General features: G+C 35.9%; 5 protein-coding genes and 1 long non-coding RNA gene across 7 annotated transcripts; 5 read left to right on the plus strand and 1 right to left on the minus strand.

The window, feature by feature from the left end:
• LOC109950021 lies at positions 40-5,933 on the plus strand. Of its 2 annotated transcripts, XR_002272362.1 has the most exons (6): positions 40-297; positions 2,498-2,652; positions 4,389-4,480; positions 4,669-4,731; positions 4,850-4,941; positions 5,657-5,933. It is a non-coding gene; the product is annotated as an uncharacterized LOC109950021 (long non-coding RNA). The 2 variants fall into 2 exon arrangements; XR_002272361.1 differs by lacking the exon at positions 4,850-4,941 and having other exon boundaries at positions 41-297.
• On the plus strand, positions 6,123-8,417 carry LOC18774579 (leucine-rich repeat receptor protein kinase MSP1). The gene has a single exon (XM_020565887.1). It carries the CDS (start codon positions 6,123-6,125, stop codon positions 8,415-8,417), a length of 2,295 nt encoding a protein of 764 aa, XP_020421476.1.
• On the plus strand, positions 8,477-9,441 carry LOC109949747 (receptor like protein 30-like). The gene has a single exon (XM_020565888.1). It carries the CDS (start codon positions 8,477-8,479, stop codon positions 9,215-9,217), a length of 741 nt encoding a protein of 246 aa, XP_020421477.1. The 3' UTR covers positions 9,218-9,441.
• Positions 11,553-15,494, plus strand: LOC18774582 (receptor-like protein 12). The gene has a single exon (XM_020566616.1). It carries the CDS (start codon positions 11,930-11,932, stop codon positions 15,338-15,340), a length of 3,411 nt encoding a protein of 1,136 aa, XP_020422205.1. The 5' UTR covers positions 11,553-11,929; the 3' UTR covers positions 15,341-15,494.
• LOC18775319 (transcription factor LAX PANICLE) lies at positions 17,032-17,824 on the minus strand. Its single transcript, XM_020566863.1, has one exon. The coding sequence runs from the start codon at positions 17,775-17,777 to the stop codon at positions 17,217-17,219; it is 561 nt and encodes a 186-aa protein (XP_020422452.1). The 5' UTR covers positions 17,778-17,824; the 3' UTR covers positions 17,032-17,216.
• On the plus strand, positions 21,619-22,755 carry LOC18773698 (UPF0098 protein CPn_0877/CP_0992/CPj0877/CpB0906). The gene is made up of 2 exons (XM_007205967.2): positions 21,619-22,162; positions 22,291-22,755. Exons 1-2 carry the CDS (start codon positions 21,734-21,736, stop codon positions 22,363-22,365), a joined length of 504 nt encoding a protein of 167 aa, XP_007206029.1. The 5' UTR covers positions 21,619-21,733; the 3' UTR covers positions 22,366-22,755.

The raw sequence follows: 24,957 nt of genomic DNA on the forward strand, positions 1-24,957 counted from the left end.
CCCTTGACTAAACAGCTTCTTTTGTTCCCGTTTTTGCCCCTCCTCCTTCGTTGAGAGGGTTTGGTTCGCAGAGACAAAGCCCTGGCTTCAGTTTGTTTCCAACCAGCTGGTTGGGGGGTAGCCATGGGAGAACAGTGTTCGTTGCTGGACATGCGTTGGAGGCCGTCGATTTTTGTTTGGGAGGTGAGCTGCAAATCCAGCCGCAGCTGTGGAATCGGGAGATTTCATTTTTTCTGCATCCTTCGACTCAGGCTTCCATCTTTCCTGCTTGCCAATATTTGCATCGTTTGTCTTCAGGTATGCATCTCATCAACTTTTTAACAGATCTTTTGGTCTTTATTTCATGAATTTGATTGTTGGCTGGGAGATTTTTCATGCTTTGTAGAGTTGTGTTCATTTTTTTGGTTATTTTGATTTCAGGTTCTTGGGTAATTTCTAATGGTTTATTTAGTTATTTTTTAGGAATTTCGGTTCATTTATTTGATTCCTTTGATTCCTTTGATTCTAGGTGTTTGGATAAAATATTGGAAAGCAAAGACTGAACATGTTTTGTTTTTTTTTTTAATTGAAAAAATTCCCTTTTTTTATCTGCTATTGGTGATGAAATTGATGAAAAAATACAAGCAAAAAAGAAGTGAAGCTTAATTAGGTTTTGACAGAATAGAAATTAGGGATGATTGGGTTCATTTATTTGGTTATTTTGATTTTCAGGTTTTACCTTTATTATGTGGCTGGAGTTGTTAATACAACCAGAACCATATTTTAGATTCAGTTGGAATTGTTGGGAGATAAGAATGGAAGATGTTTTTTTAGCTGGCTCTTTTTCAGTTGGGATTTGTTTTCCTTTTCTTTTCTTAATGTTGGTTAATTGCTGTTTTGCTTTAGCAAAGTGTTGAATTTGCTTGCATGAATTTGATCTTTCTGTTAATAGAGCATAGGAATTAGCTAACGGCACCATGTGAAAATGGGTTTAATTTTCTTTAGGTTTATAGTGGACAAGTTAATTGTTTAAAAGGGTTTTTCTTCAAGAACAAACAGATAGTGTAATTTAAGATAAACAAAAGGAAACTAATCTGACAGAGGGAAAGTTTTATTTATAAATTGACTTAGGTTATGTATGAGATGGATGATTTTTATCTCTTTAAAATAAAATTGTAGTCACAGACCATTTAGATTGATTAAAGAGAGAAAAAAAGACATTGGTTTGATGAAAATACTAAATGCAAAACATACCTGGGTATAAGAACAGCACACAACATGGTTGAGGTCATTTGGGACCGTTGTCAGAGTAAAGGCTTTAGCCTATCAGACAGTAAAACTGGCTCGCCTTATGGTTTAAATAATTTGAGAAGGTCCAATTTTGTTCGTTAATGACTTGCAAAGTCTCAGCATTGACCAACATTGTGAATGTTTTGTAAATCCCTGAGCAGTAACCTAGGAGAGTCTAGATTGTCTAGAAAAACCTCCTTAGGGTCAGTTGCTTTGTTCAAATATATAATGCATTTCCATTGTTTCTAGCATATGCTATTTGCTTTGGTATACATCTTTATTGTTTCTAGCAGCGGACAGATCTAGAATGCTTTTGTATCAATTCTTTATTTATGTTCTGTAGAATAAAATTGTAGTCACAGACCATTTAGATTGATTAAAGAGAGAAAAAAAGACATTGGTTTGATGAAAATACTAAATGCAAAACATACCTGGGTATAACAACAGCACACAACATGGTTGAGGTCATTTGGGACTGTTTTTAGAGTAAAGGCTTTAGCCTATCAGACAGTAAAACTGGCTCGCCTTATGGTTTAAATAATTTGAGAAGGTCCAATTCTGTTCGTTAATGACTTGCAAAGTCTCAACATTGACCAACATTGTGAATGTTTTGTAAATCCCTGAGCAGTAACCTAGGGGAGTCTAGATTGTCTAGAAAAACCTCCTTAGGGTCAGTTGCTTTGTTCAAATATATAATGCATTTCCATTGTTTCTAGCATATGCTATTTGCTTTGGTGTACATCTTTATTGTTTCTAGCAGCGGACAGATCTAGAATGCTTTTGTATCACTTCTTTATTTATGTTATGTAGAATAAAATTGTAGTTACAGACCATTTAGATTGATTAAAGAGAGAAAAAAAGACATTGGTTGGATGAAAATACTAAATGCAAAACATACCTGGGTATAACAGAATCAAATACTAAATGCAAAGACATTGCTTTTGTATCAATTATTTATTTATGTTCTGTAGAATAAAATCATCTGCTGGCTTTGCTAACATTGCAAATTCTTTTTAGAAGTTTTATATTATACGAAACTGTCAAATTAGAGTATGACAGGATGAGTATAGGATCTTTTTTTTTTTTTGTGATTTGAAAAAAAAAACAGTGTGATTCAGTGGGCCGATACTATCAGGTCCATTTGGTTTAAGATTTAGAAGTTTATGAATAGATATGAAATTGCATTTACATGTTTGAGCTGCAATTAAGGTGTCTTTTTGTGTTGTAGTTTCCACCAGTACCAGGTTGTTTGGAGGAAGCTTCCTACGGGATTTTATGAGCTCCCCAAGATTTACGGAATGAAGCTCTGGGCATAATCGTTCAGCTCAGCCTTTGTGATCCCAAATCTTCATCGGTGAATTTTGCATTAGACTTAATATTGTGGTAAGTGCTTGCCATTAATGAGGTTTGTTCCTCTCTCCCGTTTATACTTTATTTTTTCTAATTAATAAATTTTGTACCCATTTTGATTATTTGTCAGTGTCTAATGTAGTAATGTTTAACGAATTAATGGCTTGCTCATGGGTTTCTGAGCATGTTGTTGAATCCTTTGATTCCTTGCTCAAATTGATTCTACTGCTGTGGTGATCTGTTGTAGTTAATATAGTTGTTGTGGGAAAGTAAGCATGCCAATTTCGACAATTTGTAATGATTTTGCTACTGTACTGGGTTGTTAATTTGTTGTTGTGATGATAGGTAGAGTAATAACAATACTTAGAACTGAAAAACCACTTTCTCTCTTAATTACTGAGACAACAAAACATGAAAACTCTTTTAATCCAATAATATGCTTACAAAGGTTAGAACTAAAGAATCACTTTATAATACTTCAATTGATTTGCTACTTTTATTGGATTCCTGGGTTTTTTTTCTTCTTCATTTTTTAACTTTCATACCATATTAGTACATTTTTCTGATTAATTAAGGATCGAGATTGTGAATGAGGACTTTGTGATGAGTTTTTGAAATTCTCCATTTTTTACTTTACAGGAAAAAATGGAAAATTGTTACTGATTATATTAGTATAATTTGTTTAGTCATCGTCTTTTTGGGATTTTGTTGCTTGCAGAGTTTATTTTCTATGTTTTTCGTTTTGAATCATTAAAACTGAGGTATTCTAGCTATCTCAGCCTTTAATTGTTGCCTTTGATTGAACTGGTTGATGATTTTGCTTTAGATTTGGATTGTTTTGAGACTTTTGTCATATTTTATTTTAAATTAAAAACTTTTGGGCTTCAAACAAGGAATTGATTTTTAATACATGAGGTTGATCAACAAGAAGACAATTTCTTGGCATCTATGTTGGTAAATGAGTGATTGTTGATCGACAAGAAAACTTCAATCCAATTTAAGCAAATGCACAAATTGGTTAATCAGATTCCACGAATTATGTGTGAATGATGTGCTAATTCATTAAAAAAAAAAATTTATCCAAATACTGAAATTGATTTGATTGTGTTATTATTTTGATGAAATCAGGTTAAACAATTTAGTTATTTAAATACTATATGATTGCTTTTGGTAAGGTTTTCTGTTTGGTTATTAAAAATTAGTTGGTAAACCCTGAAAATCGGTATTTGGAAATGCTGGTTCTTTTGTTACAGGGTTTAGGATAGCTCTGTTTTGGTAAGCAGGATATGCTGCTATTTGGGTAGCTCTGTTTAAAGATATGTTTGTTCTTTTACTACAGGGTTTCAATTCAAATTCGTTCTTATACTGGTTTATGTGACACGGGACTTGAATTTGATAATTTTTGTTTTGGTAGGGGAAAGAAAATTTGGGAGTGTGATTCTAGGAACTGATTGCAATGTTTTAACATAGTTGACTTGAAGAAGACTGGTTTACGAAATATGTGGGATTTGAAAATCTGACTTCTAAATTGGAATTCTGTTTGTGGACATTACTGATGACGAGAAAGAATTCAGAAAAGTTAAAATTCGTAATTTTTTTGTTTGTGGGTTTGATTTACCAAGCTGATTTTTGCTGATTTTTGCATTGAATGGAGACTTATTGAAAACTAAGAAAGTTTGTATATCCTAATTTCATAATGCAGAGTTTGGTTCTATTGTTTGTTTCTTTTTCATGGGCTAATAATTTGGCCATGCTTCTACTCTTTGCAGTTGCTAGGGACTGGAATGGTTACGCAGGATACATCTTCTTCAGTGTTTCTATTCTTTGACAAGCAAAGATTTATATTTAATGTTGTGGAGAGGTAAGGAACTCAATTACATACATTTTCCCTGTGGTTTCTTTCCGTACAGATTTTGCTCAAGCTAATTTTTTGGTTTAATGAAAAGATTGTGCATGCATGAAATACTCAAGCTAATTTCTTCTCCGACTTATCTTCCTTTTTCTTCTTTTTTTTTTTTTAAAACCATGTTTTCTTTTGATATTTTGCAGGTGGTCTTTCGTTGCTTTGGATAGAGCGGTTTGGTTGGTGCTTTCAGTTCTGTTAAGTAAGGGGTGAGTTTCTTTGCTGAAATTTCAATAAATTGTTTTAAGTTTTGTGAATAGAGCATAGGAATTAGCTAATGGCATCAATTGACAATTGGTTGGTGTTAATTTGTTGTTGTAATGATAGGTTTAGATGATTGCAATATTTGAACATGTTGGTAAACCCTTTGAGTGTTTTGGCAATTGGGTAGTTGAGATGTTCTCTACCCCAAAAATAGAGTTTGTATTCTCTGATTCACTCATCTCATTTAAATACATTTTACATCCATAATATTCGATTATTCATACCTTCTATCATGTTCTGATTGATGCTTTGTTTTAATATATTATAAGATTCTCTCTACTTATTATATAGGTCAAAAAACCATTTAACCACTATTGGATTAACAATAAATCAAATTTTTGCATGCTGAATGTTTGGAAATACTATTAAATTGTCATATTTACAGGTAAATTTTTTGGGAAAATGTCCATTTTTTAAGGTAGGTTCTGCCCGTTTTTTAACAGAAATGTCAAACCCTTAAATAATTTTTGCTCTAAATAACAGCAAAAAAGTCATATATTCCTAATACATAAGAGAATTAAAAACCTAAACATTATATTTACACCCTTTTTTCGAATTTCTCTTCAAATTATTCAACCATATTTATTTTGCCTCTCTTCAACTTTTCCTTTAGATAAACACAAAATTTAAAATATGTTTACTTTGTATTACTTCAATTAGAAAACCATCTACAGCTTGCTCATTAGTTCTCTTAATTTTGTAACTTTGTATTTTCTAGATTGGAAAACTATTTATAACTTTCTTATTAAATTGATAAATTATATTATTCCTGTTTATACATAATTAAATGTTTATGATTATTGTCCTAACTCAATTTTCCCCATTCATCAATATTAACATTTACTATTTTCTCACTTTTTTTTATAACAGGGTCAAGACCTCCATCAAAGAGAAAAAAAATCATGAAGAAAGTGCAAAACAAAGCTCGCCCAATTAAATAGCATGATGTACAAAACTATCCAAATTTTGCTATTTTGATGCCTACTTCCTACTATAAACATCTCAATGTATATAAAAATAAGTGTAGTACTTTAACATAACAAGTAGCCTGTAAAATATGTTATTACATGCTTTTTTCCAACTTACACTCCTTTATAATATTATAAATTAAATCTCATTATATATATAAACAGTCTAACTTTGTCTACGCAATTTCAAAGCCCGCAGCATCGCGCGGGCTTTCCTGCTAGTTTAATCTAAAGCCACCATATCCATCACTATTCCTCAGCGTCTCTATTTCCACGACTGCTGAAGCCACATTTGCAAACTAATATCCTAGCCTATTCTGTGCTTCAACACAATTGCTGTCACATATCACAGCCAGCAAGAGCTTCCAATGAGAATTCCTCTGTTTTCATGGCTTTTCTTAATCCTTATTCACTATGTTTCACTCAGCGTCCATGTATTTGTGGTCTCTAGTCAATGTCCCAGCGACGATCAGCAATCTTTGTTGCTTCAATTGAAGAACAGCCTCCAATTTGACTCTGCAAAATCTAACAAACTTAAGCAGTGGAAAAATGGCTCAGATTACTGCTCTTGGGAAGGTGTGTCTTGCAAAGATGGATGTGTTTCTCATCTCGACTTAAGCAGCGAGTCAATTTCAGGAGGAGTTGATAATTCAAGTGCTCTTTTTGATCTGCAGTACATCGAGAACCTGAATTTGGCTTACAATAACTTCAACACTCAGATTCCATCCAAGTTCGACAGGCTGACCGGTTTGAGTTATCTGAACCTGTCAAATGCTGGCTTTGTGGGGCAGATTCCAATTGAGATTTCACACCTGGCAAGGTTGGTAACTCTTGATTTATCTACCTTTTACTTTCCCGGTCCACTGAAACTTGAGAATCCAAATTTGAATGTGCTCCTTGGCAACCTTTCTGAGCTTATTGAACTTCATCTTGATGGTGTGAGCATATCAGATCAGGGAACTGAGTGGTGCGAAGTGATATCGTCTTCACTGCCAAAGTTGAAGGTGTTGAGCTTGTCCACTTGTAATCTTTCAGGCCCTATTGATATTTCATTACAGAAGCTTCACTCCCTCTCAGTTATCCGTTTAGAGAACAATAATTTGTCTGCTCAAGTTCCAGAATTCTTCTCAAATTTCACAAATTTGACTTCGTTGCACCTCAGTAATTCTGGGTTAGATGGTACATTCCCAAAGAAGATCTTCCAAGTACCTACACTGCAGACTATTGACTTGTCGGGTAATCAACAGCTTCAAGGTTCTTTACCAGAATTTCCGAAGAATGGATCACTTCGTTCCTTGGTTCTAAGTGGGGCAAATTTTACGGGGTTTTTTCCAAGCTCTATGGGCGACCTCAAAATGTTGTCCAGAATAGATGTTTCAAGTTGCAATTTCACTGGATCAACCCCAAGCTCAATGGAAAACCTTACACAATTGGTTTCTGTGGACCTCTCATGGAACAAGTTCAATGGTTCTATTCCATTCTTCAGTATGGCCAAGAATCTGACCCTAATAAATCTTTCATTCAATCTTCTGACAGGTCAGATTAATTCCTCTCACTGGGAAAACCATACTAATCTAGTGAATCTCGACTTGAGATTCAATCTACTTGATGGGACTATCCCACCATCTCTATTTTCTCTTCCCCTGCTGCAGAAACTACAACTTTCTGACAATGAATTCTCTGGTCAGTTACTTGAATTTGCTACTACATCTGTACTGGACACCCTTGATTTGAGTAACAATACGTTGGAAGGGCCTATACCAATGTCTATCTTTAATCTCAAAGGGCTTAAGATTCTTTCACTTTCTTCAAACAACTTCAGCGGCTCCTTTCCTCTTGAGCTTCTTCCACAACTGAAAAATCTTTCGAGTCTTGATCTTTCGTACAATAGTTTGTCGATTAATTACAACACCCCCAATTCCTGTGTCACTTCCTTTCCTCAAATTACCACATTGAAATTGGCATCTGTCAGGTTGAGAAGATTCCCAGATTTCTTAAGAGACCAATCCCACTTAAGCAATTTGGACCTTTCACAAAACCAGATTTGTGGAGAGATACCCAACTGGATTTGGAGGCTCAATAATCTTTCTCAACTAAATCTTTCTTGCAACTCTCTGGAAACTCTAGAAGGTCCTCTCCTCAATGTTACTTCTAGTTTGTCTGTCCTTGACCTTCATTCCAACCAGCTTAAGGGACAAATCCCACTTCTTTCACAATTTTCAGTTTATATAGATTATTCAATAAATAACTTTAACTCTAGCATACGGACTGACATTGGTGATTTCCTTTCTAATACTATATTCTTCTCTCTTTTAAACAATAAATTTCAAGGAATCATTCCAGAATCTATATGCAATGCGTCAAATCTTCAGGTTCTTGATGTTTCAAATAATTCTCTCAGTGGCTTGATTCCCAAGTGCTTGACTGCAATAAGTGGGACTCTTGCGGTACTGAATTTGAGAAGAAACAATCTTTCTGGCACTGTTTCTGGCACAATGTTAGAGGTTTTGAACCTTGGAAACAATCAAATAGCAGATACGTTTCCTTGCCTGTTGAAGAACATTTCCACCTTGTTCTTGTTTTGCGATCCAACAAATTTTATGGACGCTTTGGATGCCCCAAGCCCCATGGAAACTGGTCAGTGCTTCAAATTGTTGACATAGCACTCAACAATTTTAGTGGTGAAATACGAGGAAAATGCTTGAGAACCTGGAAGGCAATGATGGGTGACGACGATGATGTCATGTCAGAGCATAATCACCTTCGATTTCAGGTCCTTGAAGTAGAAGAGGTTTATTATCAAGATACAGTTACAGTTATTAACAAAGGGCTAGAGATGCAGCTAGTCAAGATTCTAACTGTCTTCACCTCGATTGACCTCTCTTGCAACAAATTCACTGGATCAATACCTAAGGAAATGGGAGATCTCATATCACTCTATGTTCTCAACTTGTCTAGTAATGCTCTAACAGGTGAAATCCCCTCATCTATGGGTGACTTACAAGATGTTGAGTCCTTGGACCTGTCAAATAACAAGCTGAGCGGGCAAATTCCACCACAGTTGGCAAAGCTGACTTTCCTTTCATTCTTGAACCTCTCAAACAATCAACTGGTGGGCAGGATCCCAATCAGTACTCAGTTTTCAACATTTCCAAAAGCCTCCTTTACAGGTAACAAAAGATTATCGGGGCCTCCTTTGACGGTCGACAACAAATCAGTATCACCACCACCAACAGTGAATGGAAGCCCTCGAAATTGTGGACATCATCTTGTGATTAATTGGGGTATTATCAGTGTTGAGATTGGTTTTACAATTGGCTTTGGAGTTGCCATTGGCTCACTTGTGTTGTGCAAGAGATGGAGTAAATGGTATTACAAAGCTATGTATAACATCCTTCTCAAGATATTCCCTGAGCTGGAGGAAAGAATTGGCATTCATCGAAGACATGTTAACATAAAATAAAGGTGGAGACGTTGAAATGATTATGAGGAACAATGCAACTGGACTCCATGTTTTGCCTAAGGTATTTTGAGATCAAAGAAATCCGAAGTGTGCTTTCTGGTTTCATAGTTAATTTAATTGTGCTCTAGTTAGTCTTGGAATATCATGTATCTTTCATATTTTATTTTTTGTGGCATGTAGAAAACATTACATAAATTCAAATATCAGCAAATCATTACTAACTACTTGTGGACAGACCGTCCCCGCTGCGTTTGGTATTGCAGTGTGGTAAAGCAAAATGACCTTCTATTATCTTGTATTTTTTAAGTAATGGACTTCTCACAGACTCACAGCAGATCATCATCCTTTATCGTCTTTTCAGATCAACGAGCTGGGCTTGTTCAACTTATGCCTAGTCGAAACAAAATGTTAGCTTGTTTCTTTGAGTTTGTACTCAAATAATCTGAGCCTGTTCAAAACAAAATGATTATCTTGTTTCTTTCAATTTGCCTTCTTGTGAAGTTTCAACGGATGGGATTAAACCGTCTCGACTCGAAAGCCGTGAAAAAAGAAAAACAAATAAGCAACAAGAGCATTACTATCTGGGGCAAGGTCCTCTGTAACGCGACATAAAGACTCCTTATTTTTTATGAAATTTCATAAAACAAAATTGAAACGGATTAATCGTTTTATTAGTCCTTAAACTTAAACCCGATTTGAATTTGAGTCCCTGAATTTCAAAAATGGTTCCCATAGTCTTTTAACTTCAATTTCGTTAGAAAAAATGGTCATGCCGTCAATTTTGTTTACTTTTCTGTTAAATACAGGAGCAAAATGGTTTTTTTTTAATCAAAATTGATTAAAATATGAATAAAAAATTAAAAAAACTATAAAATTAAAATTAAATTCTCTATCCCGATTTCTACTCCCAAAAAAAAAAATTTGGTTTGTTTTTTATTTGATTTTCTTTTATTGTTATTTTAAAGATATAATTTTTTTATTCATTTTTTTTGTTTTAATATAAAAATATCATTTTGTCCCTGCATTTAACAAAAAAAGTTAACAAAATTGACGGCAGGATCATTTGTCCTAATGAAAGTAAAGTTAAAAGACCACGGGAACCATTTTGAAAATTGAGGGACTCAAATGTAAATCGAGTCTAAATTCAGAGACTAATAAAACAATTAACCCTTACTATCTGCTACATCTATTTGAGATTTGCAGTCCCTATGTTAAGCTTCAGATTTCAGATTCACGTAAACCAACAACGACAACATCTCTACCGTTGCCTAATGGGCGGGAAAAATCTGCTCAACTCATTCATGGTGTCCTAGTCTAAGGGAAACCAGGGCAGGTGGGGGGTTGGACAAAACATGGGACCATTTTTGACCAAAAAAACGAACATGGGACCGTTTTTGACAGAATATTTGATCACTTCCTTCTAAGAATCCAATAATTCTGTGTGAATGTGTTTTTTTCTTCCAATTGTTGCTTGTATTTTGGTGTCTTTGATTTTTCTTTCTTCAAGGGTTATTTTCTTTCTTTTTCGCCATCCAATTTTTCTGTGGGATTTTCCCAACCCTTTAATGAGATTTTGACTGCTGTTAGCTTAGATTGTTAAAGTACCAAACTCCATGGCTAAATGTCAAACTTATCGTATGACTTTACTCTTTTCCAACAATGACATTGAAATTAGTTTGAAAATCATGTATGACTCTAAGAACAATAAATAATTTGTCCATCTTTTCCTCGATATGAAGCCTCCCTACACTGTCCATATCCGTCACCCTCCCACCCAAGATGCCCGACTCATCGATGTCTTCACACCAAAGAATATTTAATCTTTTTCTGGTACAGAAAAATCAATTTTTCTCACTGCGTGGATGACGCGTTCCAAATTAAAATTTGCATGGTGTATTATTTTGCACGCAATATACAAATTTAAAAAGAAAAATGGTTCTGACAATTGTTACATAATAAGAACGAGATTATACATGCATACTTTCTGGGCATTCGGATTCAGGGGAGCTTATAATTTACTCCCTAAAATACTGTTTTAAACATGCAACTAATCCTGCTTAATTAATTTTCAAACCTAATTAGTTGAGGATGGTGATGGCTGGTTTGCAACAACCACGCCTTACAAGAATTATTAATATTTTGAAAGACAACCACCGTTCGGTCAGAATTGAAGACTTCATCTGAACTTCTTAAATTACCCGAGATTACGTTTTAAATGTAAAACTAAAGAGTTAAAAACACGAGAGTAAAAATGAGATTTATTTACCCACAAATCTAGAGGGAGAAATGGGATTGGTATTTTTCCACAATAAATACAAGAAAGTCAACAACCAAGACAAAGGCAATTGGGCTTGAATATTCCAAGTTTGCAACTCGCCAGGAGTGACTGTCAGAAAGCTATGGGGATAAATACTATAAAAAAAGGCCGCCTCAAGAACAAGTCCACATTATACAAACAAACGCGGCTCTGAGTCTTCGCACTCATCCATCCCAATTCTCTCTGTTTTGTCTTCTTCCATGTTCTGCCTCCCATTCAAAACTTCCAATTAGTCTCCCTTCCGTGCTACCTCTGCAAGATTTTTGGTCTGGTCAACGGCTCAATTCCAGGAGCTCAAGGTTCATGTTCATGGATCTTTGCCTTCATGGGACCATTGCTTATATCCTAGCCTGCTCTGTTTCCTCTTGTGCGGGTGTCACTTATCAGAGCTTTCAATGAGAATTCCTCTGCTTTCATGGCTTTTCTTAGTACCCATTTACTATGTTTCACTCAGCTTCCATGTCTTTGTGGTCTCTAGCCAATGCCCAAGCGATCAGCAATCTTTGTTGCTTCAATTGAAGAACGGCCTCCAATTTACCTCTACATCGTCTAAAAAACTTGCACAGTGGAAGAATGGCTCAGATTACTGCTCTTGGGAAGGTGTGTCCTGCAAAGATGGATGTGTTTCTCATCTCGACTTAAGCAGCGAGTCTATTTCAGGAGGACTTAATAATTCAAATGCTCTTTTTGATCTGCAGTACATCGAGAACCTGAATTTGGCTTACAATAATTTCAACAATACTCAGATTCCATCCAAATTCGACAAGCTGAACAATTTGGGTTATCTGAACCTGTCAAATGCTGGCTTTGTGGGGCAGATTCCAATTGAGATTGCACACCTGACGAGGTTGGTAACTCTTGATTTATCTACCCTTTACTTTCCCGGAACTCCTTCACTGCAACTTGAGAATCCAAATTTGAATGTACTCCTCCGCAACCTTTCTGAGCTTGTTGAACTTCATCTTGATGGTGTGAATATATCAGCACATGGGACTGAGTGGTGCCAAGCTATATCATCTTCACTGCTAAACTTGAGGGTGTTGAGCTTGTCCGCTTGTAATATTTCAGGCCCTTTTGATAGTTCCTTACTGAAACTTCACTCACTCTCAGTGATTCGTATAGAGAACAACAATTTGTCTACTCAAGTTCCAGAGTTCTTCTCAAATTTCTCAAATTTGACTTCCTTGCGCCTCAGCAGTTCTGGGTTATATGGTACATTTCCAGAGAAGATTTTCCAAGTACCTACACTGCAGACTATAGACCTATCTGGTAATTCACAGCTTCAGGGTTCCTTACCAGAATTTCCGAAGAATGCATCTCTTCAATCCCTGGTTCTCAATGGGGCAAATTTCTCAGGCCAGTTGCTACCGAACTCTATTGGGAACCTCAAAATGCTGTCCAAAATAGATGTACCAAGTTGCAATTTCACTGGATCAATCCCAAGGTCAATGGAAAACCTTACACAATTGATTTATGTAGACCTCTCAATGAACAAGTTCAATGGTTCTGTTCCTTTCTTCAGTATGGCCAAGAATCTGACCCTAATAAATCTTTCATCCAATCTTCTAACAGGTCAGATTAATTCCTCTCACTTGGAAAACCTTACTAATCTGGTGAATCTCGACTTGAGATTCAATCTACTTGATGGGACTATTCCACCGTCTCTATTTTCTCTTTCACTGCTGCAGAAACTGCAGCTTTCTAACAATCAATTCTCTGGTCAGTTGCCTGTATTTGGTGGTATCTCTCTACTGGACACCCTTGATTTGAGTAGGAATAAGTTGGAAGGGCCTATACCAATGTCTATCTTTAATCTCAAAGGGCTTAAGATTCTTTCACTTTCTTCAAACAACTTCAGCGGCTCCTTTCCACTTAATAGTCTTCAGCAACTAAAAAATCTTTCAAGTCTTGATCTTTCATACAATAGTTTGTCGATTGACTACAACACTGCCAATTCCTCTGACTCTTCCTTTCCTCAAATTACCACTTTGAAATTAGCTTCTGGCAAGTTGAGTAGATTCCCAGATTTCTTGAGAAACCAATCCAAATTAAACACTTTGGACCTTTCACAAAACCAGATTTCTGGAGAGATACCCAACTGGATTTGGAGGCTCAGTACTCTTTTTCAACTAAATCTTTCTTGCAACTCTCTGGAAACTCTAGAAGGTCCTCTCCTCAATGTTACTTCTTCTAGTTTGTCTGTCCTTGACCTTCATTCCAACCAGCTTCAGGGACAAATCCCACTTTTTTCACAAAGTTCCATTTATCTAGATTATTCAAGAAATAACTTTAACTCTAGCATACGGACTGACATTGGTGATTTCCTTTATTTTGCTGTATTCTTCTCTCTTTCAAGCAATAAATTCCACGGAATCATTCCAGAATCTATATGCAATGCGTCAAATCTTCAGGTTCTTGATGTTTCAAATAATTCTCTCAATGGCTTGATTCCACGGTGCTTGACTGCAATGAGCGGGACTCTTGCAGTACTGAATTTGAGAAGAAACAATCTTTCTGGCACTGTTCCTGATAAATTTCCTGAGCATTGTAGTTTAAAAACTCTAGACCTCAATGGCAATCAGATAGGAGGTCAGTTTCCAAAATCTCTAGCCAATTGCACAATGTTAGAGGTTTTGAACCTTGGAAACAATCAAATAGCAGATACGTTTCCTTGCCTGTTGAAGAAAATTTCCACCTTGCGTGTTCTTGTTTTGCGATCCAACAAATTTTATGGACGCTTTGGATGCCCCAAGCCCCATGGAAACTGGTCAATGCTTCAAATTGTTGACATAGCACTCAACAATTTTAGTGGTGAAATACGAGGAAAATGCTTGAGAACCTGGAAGGCAATGATGGGTGACGACGATGATGCCATGTCAGAGCTTAATCACCTTCGATTTGGAGTCCTAAAATTCACCGGGGTATATTATCAGGATGCTATAACTGTTACCAACAAAGGTTTAGAGATGGAGTTTGTAAAGATTCTAACTGTCTTCACCTCTATTGACTTCTCCGGCAACGACTTCAATGGATCAATACCTGAGGAAGTGGGACAACTCAAATCGCTCTATGTCCTCAACTTGTCCAGTAATGCTCTCACAGGTTCAATACCAACCTCATTAAGCAACTTGCGACAACTTGAGTCCTTAGACCTTTCGAACAACAAATTGGGCGGAACCATTCCAGCAGAGTTTGCCAACCTTACTTTCCTCTCATTCCTGAATCTCTCGAACAATCAACTGGTTGGGAAGATTCCAAGCACTGCTCAGCTTTCAACATTTTCAGCAGCTTCATTCACAGGTAATAAAAGATTATGTGGGATACAGTTGAACATATCATGCAATAATCCCAGCGAGTCACCAGATGCAGCACAAAAGGCTCCAAACAAAGAGTCAGGAATTGGGTTTGATTGGCAGTCCATATATACTGGAGTGGGGTTTGGAGTGGGAGCAGGAGTGATTGTTATCCTCTTAATATTGTGGGAGGAGGGAAGAAATTGGTTGGAGGATAGCATTGACAGAATTCTTCTGGCAATCCTTCCAATGATGGGATTTACTTACAAAACTCGCGATGAGTGGAACGAGGAGGAGGAAGAAGATTTTGAAGAAGATAGCACGTATATCATGGAAGACTGTGATATAGATGAGAACGAATCAGAAGACAAAGGATTTCAAGGTACATATTGTGTGTTTTGTTCAAAACTTGATATGAGTAGGAAGAGGGCCATCCATGACCCAAGTTGTACATGCCATTTATCACCACGTATTTCATCTTCTTCTTCCTCCTCGTACTCATTTTCTCCATAGACACAATTTTTTGTTTTTTATGTTCTTTCTTTTTGTTTTCTCTTCACAATTTACTTTTTCAGTGTTATACTTTCGTAATTATCAACCCAAAACGGTGGGACAAGAACAGCTTGTATATATAGTGTTATGATCTTTCAGTCAGGAATTTCATCAAACATATGGAGAGCCATTAAACTACGACATGAAAAAGCCGTCTAAAAGTTTTGCATTGTAGGGTAAGAACAAAGCATTATTGCCGTCAAAAACGAATTTACTGTATAGGATAGGACAATATGGTCCGCGCTCAAGACCAGAAGGGGAACCTCATCGTGGGCCTTGAAGCCCAACAGACAGTTTGGAAGCATTGTGGTAAAAACGGTGCCCAACAGTTCTAAAAAAACAAAAGTAAAAAGAGAAAGAAAGACATTCTAAAATTGAGAATGACCGGATAACAAAAGTAGAAATCAAAAAGGAAACATTGAAGAACGCACGTACAATATGTTGGTGTTCACCGGATACAAATACATGATCAACAAAGCTTTTTTTTGTAGAGAGGAGGGCCCCCACACAAACACTAACCGACAACAAACTTGAATATAGAAACCATATACAGTCATTGAAAATGAACGGGTTGACAAGAACAAGAGGAGCATTCCAAATATGAAGAATCAAAAGGCTTAATAATTGCTTTTCCTAAACACACCACCACTCATAAAAGATTTGCAACTGGATATAAGATTGAACAGCGGCTGCAGGGGATCACAACTGAGAACACTCACAAGCTCTACAGCACTCCACAATTAACGGAAAACAATTAGATTTGCTAGCAAACTTCAGCCTGATGCACAGAACCATTCACAATACTAGCAGGAAAACCCTCCAATTCAATCCCCATGTCTTAATTTGTATTATTTAATTTATTTCATATATATTTTTATTAAAAAAATTAGACAAAACACGGATACTCATATTCTCATAGGCAAAATACGTGCGAATTTCCACTTTATATTTGAAGTAATTATTATTTGGTGAAAATATCAAATAATTCATTCTAATTGAAATTCATCTCCCTCAAAAAAAAACTTTTGAAATTCATCTGAATATTTAAAACCTTTAAACTAATCCCATTACTTTAATTTGTATGTTTTACAAATATAATAGTCTTTGTATCACAAGTTATTCAAAAACAAATGTTCGTAAGACCAAAAACAAATAATCAGTTATGAAATGGCTGTGGCCTTTTTTTTTCTTTTTTGGATGAGAATAAGTACAGAGGGAAGATTTGCTTTTTTCACCAACAGCGTCAAGGCATACTTACAATCTTGAGCAATCTTGAGTCAGAATGACTTATTCGTAGCACTCAACTACCAGTTACTACCAGTATGAATTTATGTGAGAAATTACAGATTGCGCACCAATAAAGACTGCTGACAGCGGAATTCAAACACTGATGTGGCTATACACAATGCAGAACCTTACCAACTGAACTAACTCTCATTGGTTTTGGCTGCGGCCATTTGGATGCAAGGAAGCTCCCGTAAAAACTCCAAGAGACTAAAGAATGTTGACCTCTGCAAGGACATGTTTGGCAATATCAGCCTTAAAACCACTGGACATTTAAGTTAATCCACAATTTGGGATCATTCGTAGGTTCATGAACACACCAAATCAGCCATATAATCTAAATCAGTCTAGACAGAAACGTCAGTACTACAACAACATTAATTCCTTCCCATTTTTAGAGCAACAAAGAAATACAATTTGTTAAAACATTTTACCATGAAAATACACCAGTCCAAGGCTAACCATAACTTAAATATCACTAGTACATACTTGCTCATAGTCATACAAAGCACACATAGTGAATGTGGCTAAGAGAGAGAGAACTACTTATAAACTAGCTATAATATTTCATGTAGGCTTCAATATTGGGCATGGCTTCTTGACCTTGGAAGTAATTAGGGTCAGGCAATGGAATATTCATAGCTGGTGAAGGTGGTTGCACGAAATTGTTCTGAGAGTAGAAATCATGGGACCCAGTTGGATGATGGAGATGATGATCAGCTGGAAGCTGGTACTGGAACATAGATGAGGATGATGAGGATGATGAACGGTCATGGTGAAGACCATCATCATCGTCCACAAAGTTGATCATGCTCTGGTGAAGCCATATCTGGGCCTTGAGGAACTTCACATAGTGGATAGCTTCCTCTAACATGGACACCGTGTCCATTTTGGTCCCACCAGGAACCAAGCTCTGCAAGATCTTGAACCGGTCACTGATCCTATGCCTCCTCTCTCTGGCCGCCACACTCTGCGGGTCTGTGGAAAGCCTCACTCCTTTGCTTTTGCTCTTCACGCCACCCTCGATCTTCTCTCCGGTGCCGTTGTGTTTGGTCGCTGAAGAAGAGTTAGAGCCATCTGAGCTAGAGTTAATAGTAGCAGAGAAATAGTCCATTTGGAGGACAAACAGCAAACGTGGCTATTTGATTGCTTGAAACTGGGCTTTTTTGGCTAGCACTTGGTAGGGGTAAGTGCTTTTGGGTGCATGGCATTATATATAGGGAGATGAATATTGTGGTTTGTTCATTTTGAATCAAGGAGAAGGGGAGAGATGTCGTCATGTGAGTCAGCCAATCTTTGGCTCAGGATTCGGGTGTCTACCCTAGGGGTCCTAGCCCAACCAGGAGGCCCAGGAGGGAGACTCTTTAACCTACGCAAAGGTTTCCTCTGCTTTTTGCTTTTTTTATTTTCCTGGAATTTGGTGCATAAATACTATTGATCCGATATTTGTATCATCTCAACTTACCATTTATTAACGTATTATTAGGTTAAGATAATATAACAAATACTCAATTAAGATGGTACAAATAATTTTATTCTGTCCGTAACTAGGTAAAGTGTGACCTAGTAAGGACCCTCCCTTAAAACAAAGGAACACTGGCCCTTAACCAGTCTCAGAGAGAGAGAGAGAGAGAGAGAGGGTGTTTTGTTGTTTGGGTTGGAGTCAAATTGGCTTTTTGAGGCTAGTCAGGAATGAAGAGAAAGACTAAAGAGAAGGGGGGGGTGTGGGGGTCCTTTTTCTTTTATTTATGAAATCTAAGTGGATGTAACATAGTTGCAGGTGTGTCTAAATCCGAGGACCAAATCCTTGCCGGGCTTTTAAATCGTACGGTTATGCTTTTTATAGTTTTTATCCTTAGGTTATGCACTGTTTGCTGAAAGAGAATTACTATTCGTGTCCCCTCAATTACACCTCTTTAGGAAGAAAAAGAAAAGGGCTTAAGGTCTTATCATCAGCTCTTCTTTTGAAGGGCATTTTTTAGCAAAAACTTGGCTTCAACTAGTGCTACGATTCAAGCTTAGATCCCCAAACACCTCCATTGAATATTTACCCGATTCCCTATATGCAATAATCTAGACCAAAACTTTGTTGAGTCCACACAGGGCACTGCCTAACTTGACAGATTCGAAAATTTTCGTTCAGCAATGCGAATGATGAATTGCAACTTTGCTTCGAGACAAAAAGACAAAAGCATGCAAAGATGAAAATACAAATTAAAACAGACAAAAGATGAAGAAAAAAAACTATTAAAAGAAGCAAAGGAACCAGGTGGGGTTGGGAGGGGAGGGGGGGTCCCTAGCTAAGCTATAGGAGGACAGATGAGTCTCCGATTTAATTTCACAGTGGGGGTGGGTAGAACCCTAATTATTCTTACTTGTTCAACTCAAAATTACCTGCTTTATCTGTCTTCGTCAAACCACACATCAGTCACAAACTTCTGCTGATGTACATGACCGCATAGTGTTTTGACATAAAATTTGTTTCTCTTTTTCTACATAATTATTTTGTACACCAGATTTCTCGTAGTGTGTAACTAATCTATGAATATTGCCCATGTAGAATTCTACAATGTATATATGTTATATATGTTTTTATAATAAGATGATACTTTTACAACAGACTCATGCATTTATAAATAAGGCTATCGAACTCATCACAAGAATATATCGTCATTGTCATTCATGTGAGTCAAACTTAAGACCTCCTCCAATTAAATAGAAACAAATATCAATAGACTTGGCTATGTACACATGAAATTACAAATTGCAAAAGACAAAAACCCCAAGAATTAAAATATGTTAATACTCCACTGTCCACAGTGCTAGGGCAGAGTTGGTAAACCTGCGGATTAGCCAGTTGATGTTTGAGTCTGGGGCCCCCACACACCGAACCGGGGATTGGAAATGGAAACATCGACATCACAAGGGAAGGTAAGTGATGATATTACTGTTGAGGAAGTTACTGTTACAGGGCCGGCAGGAAGGGTTCTTAGCTTTATAAGGTGAATGCAGCTGCAGAGTTTTACTGTGGTTGCAGTTTTTGAGTAACAGAAACGTTACGAGACAAATCTGTGGTCTATTTGGTTTTGCACTCCTCAAATCAAAACCTTCCAGATATCTTTTTCTGCATTTAATATGGACGTTGACTTGTGCTCGCTGCATTATACACTTTTGATGATCCTCAACCCGATAAAAGGAGAAGAATTTAGAAGGAGCACACGCAAGTAGAAGAATCATGAAAGTTTTACTCCACTTCAAATTGAAAATACACACCATTTTAACCTACTTAATTTATATCATTTTTTTAAGATTAATGCTCTCTTGTTACATACACTTCAAATCAAACTGAAGAACTAAGATTTATGATTTTGGCATTGAGGTTGGTTGTTTCTTTTAGGTTTAATGATGGTTGCTTCTTTTAACGGGGTCTTAATTTTGTGTGCATGAGAAATCCTCTTCTCTGTATTTTAGATTATCGCTTATACTCAAATATAAATGTTAGGTTTCAGTCTCATCCAAAATTTGAAATTTCAGCATCACCGCAAAAGAATTCCTGCAAATATGAGCTGCATGAAGAAAGAAGATTATAGTGTGTACGATACATTGACCCAAAGAAAAAGAAAAAAGGAGAAAGAAGAGACAAGTGTACTAAATATTTGTTTATACAAATTGGCCTTACAAACAAACGCATGTACAGTCCCGCCCGTGAAAATAAAAATTGGAAGACGTATCATAAAAGGGACTGGTCCATGGTACTCTCCTACTCTGCCCTATCACTTCGCTTAAGTCACCAACACACATACACCTGCCAAGTGGAATATTTTGCAGTGTTGTGAGACAACACGTGCCAGTCTGATGGTCCTATTTTCTTTGGGTGCATGCCCAAAATTGTCCAAACTCCCTATGGTCTATGGGCACGATTGGATGGTACGCTAAGTTTTGATGCACCATTACTATAATAGACCACTCAAAATGAGCTTTATGAGCTTTTGCCAGTACACATTACACTCCAGTCAGGCATCCAATAATTGCACATTATGTACGCCCTAATCATTTTTTTCCCTTCTTTTTAAGCCATGTAAAATGTACTCGGACGCTTGTTTTGTCTGTCTTTTTCTTTCGTCTAATCTAATCACAAAATCAGAAACTTTAGCATTGACATGATTATAAATAGTAATGGACCGGACTGACCCATGTGATATGAATTCGAAGATCCCTTCCCAACCCAAAACTTGGAACTTGAAATGAGGCTTTTCCTGTCATGCAAAGACTCAAAAGGAATTTTATCATCATGCAGTTTGCTGATTTTACTATTTTGGTTATTTTAATTTAAATTATGTCATTTTTATTCAAGACGCGTCATAAATTTTATTAAATTACATTTGAGTTTGTTCAAAATACCACTACACATTAAGGACACGTATTTACTCTATCATATAATTTATGTGAGGAATATCAAACTACATGGGCCAGAATTGAAACAATAGATATCAAAGTGACAAATGAATAACCAAAAGTGACTTTCATATTTTTAATTAGAGTCTAGTTCTACCTTTTAACATTGTTATGTCTTTATCATGTAAGTAAGAGTTTTTATATTTCTGTCAATATGATATATGTGAATAAGTTTTTCTTTTTATATTTTTTATAAATTATTTTTATATATGTGTCAAATTACAATTCGTAAGAAAGAGAAATATCTCTTTATCGAAAAGGAATCAAGTAGTATCCGAATTACAATATTACAATATGAATGGATAGAATTTGATAATTTTCGCTCAAAGGTATTATATTAATCAAATATTGACTTGCGTGGGCAGTAGTACATGCTGGAAGGTTTTTTTTTTCTTGATGGAAGGGTCCAGCAAGTTCCAGGTTTCATAGCACGTGTCACGGCACAATACTCCTCGCACCTTGTATCGCCAACTCGAAACGTCTATCCCATAACGTGTCGTGTCTAACATTAGTGCTTCCCAAAAGACCAGATCCCTATAAACAATTGTGACATAAAAATAGCATATCAATTATTCTCATTATCAACAAGCACGTGTGCGCAAAAGCTTAGAGGCTATGGCTTCCAGTGAAGAGTTCAGATTGGTATTACCAGGCGTAGACCACGAAGGAAGGCTGCCCAGAAAATACACAGGAGAAGGCCAAGGGGCAAAGAAGAACATATCTCCACCAATAGAATGGTACAACGTGCCGCAGGGGACCAAGAGCCTGGCCCTGGTTGTACAAGACATTGATGCACCCGACCCGAATGGGCCGATCGTGCCGTGGACCCACTGGGTGGTGGTGAACATCCCACCGACTGTGAAGAAGCTGCCAGAGGGGTTCTCTGGGAAAGAGGAGGAGGTGGGGGGCGATTATGGTGGGATCAAAGAAGGGAACAATGACTGGAAGGTGCCTGGGTGGCGAGGGCCCAAATTGCCTAATCATGGCCATAGGTTCGAGTTCAAGCTCTATGCTTTGGATGATGAACTGCACTTTGGTCACAAGGTATGTGCATGTGCATGTGCATGTGTATATTTGTTGTTGTCAAAGTCTATGACATGTGTTTTTGGTTAAAAATTATAGTCAGTTTTTTGTCTATATTTAGTTCGGTTGAATTTTTGGGTTTGTTGCAGGTGACGAAGGAGAGGGTTTTAGAAGCAATTCAAGGGCATGTGTTGGGAGAAGCGGTCTTGATGGCCATTTTCTGATGTTAATTAGTATTTTTAGTTGTTTGGATGTTGTATTGCGACTTGTAGCTAGGTCATGTACTTTTTTTTTTTTTTTTTTCAAAAATTATGAATCAATGAAACATTTCACAACTTCATATATGCAAGTTGGTCAAGCTTCACGCCATTATTAAAACATTTGTAGCTTAAATGACCGTTTGGCATTGATTTATTAGAACCATAAGCATTTTTTTATAAATTTTTATGATTTGCAAAATTGATATGATTTCCGAAACTGATATGATTTCCGAAATTGATATGATTTAAACTATTCCAAGGGGTTTTACCTTTTAAAGAAGATTTCTAAAAAAAATGACTCCTCTTATTCCCTGGGGGTCGAAGGTAGCCATATCGTTCAACTCTGTGCTGGTCCCACCCCTCGAGGTGCTTGCCCCATATGATTTTTCGTCATTTTTTCACTTTGCATTTTGAAGAAGAAGCATACTCAAGTTCGCCAAGAATAAGACATATTTCGTCGGGAGAGATTTTTTGTCAAAAAAATTAACTTAGTATGTTTAGGTTAATTAATTTTTAAAAATTTTATTTTTGGTAATTAAATAATATCTTGCCATATTTAATTAGTTAAATTAGCAATTCTATTTTAATTATTAGTAAATAATTAGTATTAAATATTTTAATTAATTTCATGAATTATATTACTTAATAAATAATTTTTTCATTTTTCCATTTTTTTCCTCTAATATTCACTAAGTAAATAATAACTAAAACATAACTACAAATACAAGTAATTAAAAAAGAGAGATCCATATTATACTACTCAAAAGGTATAGCCGGGCCGGTTATACTTTTAAAATATTCTATTTTTGGAGTACAGTCGTATGGCTATACTGTTAAAATATTATATTTTTGGAGTATAGCCGCTTGGCTATACGATTTTGTAATTTAAAATAGAGTATAGCCGGTCGTCTATATTATTTTTTAAAAAAATTCATAAAACCAAGTATAGCGCTAGCCACACGGCTGTACTGTGTACATCCTTGGGATAAGGACCCAGGTGTCGAAATTTATATAGCCGCAAGGCTATACGATTTTGTAATTTAAAACAGAGTATAGCCGGTCGTCTATACTATTTTTTTTTCAAAAAATCACAAAACCAAGTATAGCCACACAGTTATACTATGTACATCCTTGGGATAAGGACCCAGGTGTCGAAATTTATATAGTCGCAAGGCTATACTATTTTTAAAATTTTTTTTAAAAGAAACTGTATATAGCCGCCAGGCTATACAATTTATATAGATAAAAAAAAGATGACCCTCCTTGCGATTCAACGCCACGTGTCAAAAATAGGTATAGCCGTACGGTGATACTATTTTTTATATATAAAAAAGAAAAAATCTAGTATAGCCGCCTGACTATACAGTAGAGGGATCTCTTAAATAATTTTATTGGAGAGACACCATTTAGAGTCCCCTACAAATATTGTTTCAACGATCCACACCATTTAGTTTTTAAGTCTACATTCATATATCATCCTTGCAAAAAATTAGACAAATCGAAATATTGAATAAAAGAAGTTGGCCAAAAAACAAAAGTAAAGAAACTAATTTTAAATTTTAAAAATTAAAAACAAAACATCTCTCCCGACGACATTTTATCGGCACAAGTTAATGCTGGCAAAAATTTGTCGGATTAGACATCTCTCGACGAAAGATACCTATGCCGACAAATTCTCGTCAAGAGAGGTCTAATACGGCAAATTTCACCGGGATAGACTTATGCCGACGAAATTTCTTCGAGAGAGGTTTAAAAAAAAAAAAAAAACTTAGTATGTTTAAGTTAATTTCTTTTTTTGTAAATTAATAATATCTTTCCTTCTTTAATTAGTTAAATTAGTGATTCTATTTTAATTATTATTTCTTTAGTAAATAATTAATATTAAATATTTTAATTAACTTCATGAATTATATTACTTAATAAATAGTAATTTAAATTTTCCATTTTTTTTCCTTTAATATTTACTAAGTAAATAATAACTAAAACATAACTACTAATCCAAGTAATTAAAAAAGATAGATCCATATTAAAGGTTATAGCTGGGCCACTATATTGTTAAAATATTATATTTATGTAGTATAGCCGCGTGGCTATACGATTTTGTAAGGAACATTAATAAAACAGAGTATAGCCAGTCGGCTATATTATTTTATTTAAAAAATAAATAAAAAACCAAGTATAGCCGCACAGCGATACTATTTTATATTAAACAAAAAAACCCTTGCGTAATTGTATTGGATACTTTTTAGCTGATTTCTTCAAGAAATTCATTTGTTTGCGTAGTTGTATTGGATACCTTGTGGGCCAATAATTGTTGACAGGTTGTAGTTAATGGGCCTCAAATATTTAACGGGCTGTGACTTCCTTTGTACTGCTCTTGCATCTACCCAAGGCCTATGCAATAATTTATTCTTCAAAAGTATCAAATGATATTTGGACATCTCAAATAAAAAATGTTAAATTTGAATTTAATGATTTAAGTGGTTATTTGACATTTTAATTTTTTTTTAAAAAAAATCACGAAAAATCAAATATTATCTGATTTTTTATTAAATT

This window comes from Prunus persica, chromosome G6 (genome assembly GCF_000346465.2).
Source record: "Prunus persica cultivar Lovell chromosome G6, Prunus_persica_NCBIv2, whole genome shotgun sequence".
Classification (NCBI taxonomy): domain Eukaryota; kingdom Viridiplantae; phylum Streptophyta; class Magnoliopsida; order Rosales; family Rosaceae; genus Prunus; species Prunus persica.

Bases quoted from the DNA above. Each gene is read 5' to 3' on its own strand.
- LOC18774579 (XM_020565887.1), top strand. From the start codon at position 6,123: ATGAGAATTCCTCTGTTTTCATGGCTTTTCTTAATCCTTATTCACTAT.
- LOC109949747 (XM_020565888.1), top strand. From the start codon at position 8,477: ATGGGTGACGACGATGATGTCATGTCAGAGCATAATCACCTTCGATTT.
- LOC18774582 (XM_020566616.1), top strand. From the start codon at position 11,930: ATGAGAATTCCTCTGCTTTCATGGCTTTTCTTAGTACCCATTTACTAT.
- LOC18775319 (XM_020566863.1), bottom strand. From the start codon at position 17,777: ATGGACTATTTCTCTGCTACTATTAACTCTAGCTCAGATGGCTCTAAC.
- LOC18773698 (XM_007205967.2), top strand. From the start codon at position 21,734: ATGGCTTCCAGTGAAGAGTTCAGATTGGTATTACCAGGCGTAGACCAC. The intron at 22,163-22,290 runs GTATGTGCATGT...GGTTTGTTGCAG, and splicing joins AACTGCACTTTGGTCACAAG to GTGACGAAGGAGAGGGTTTT.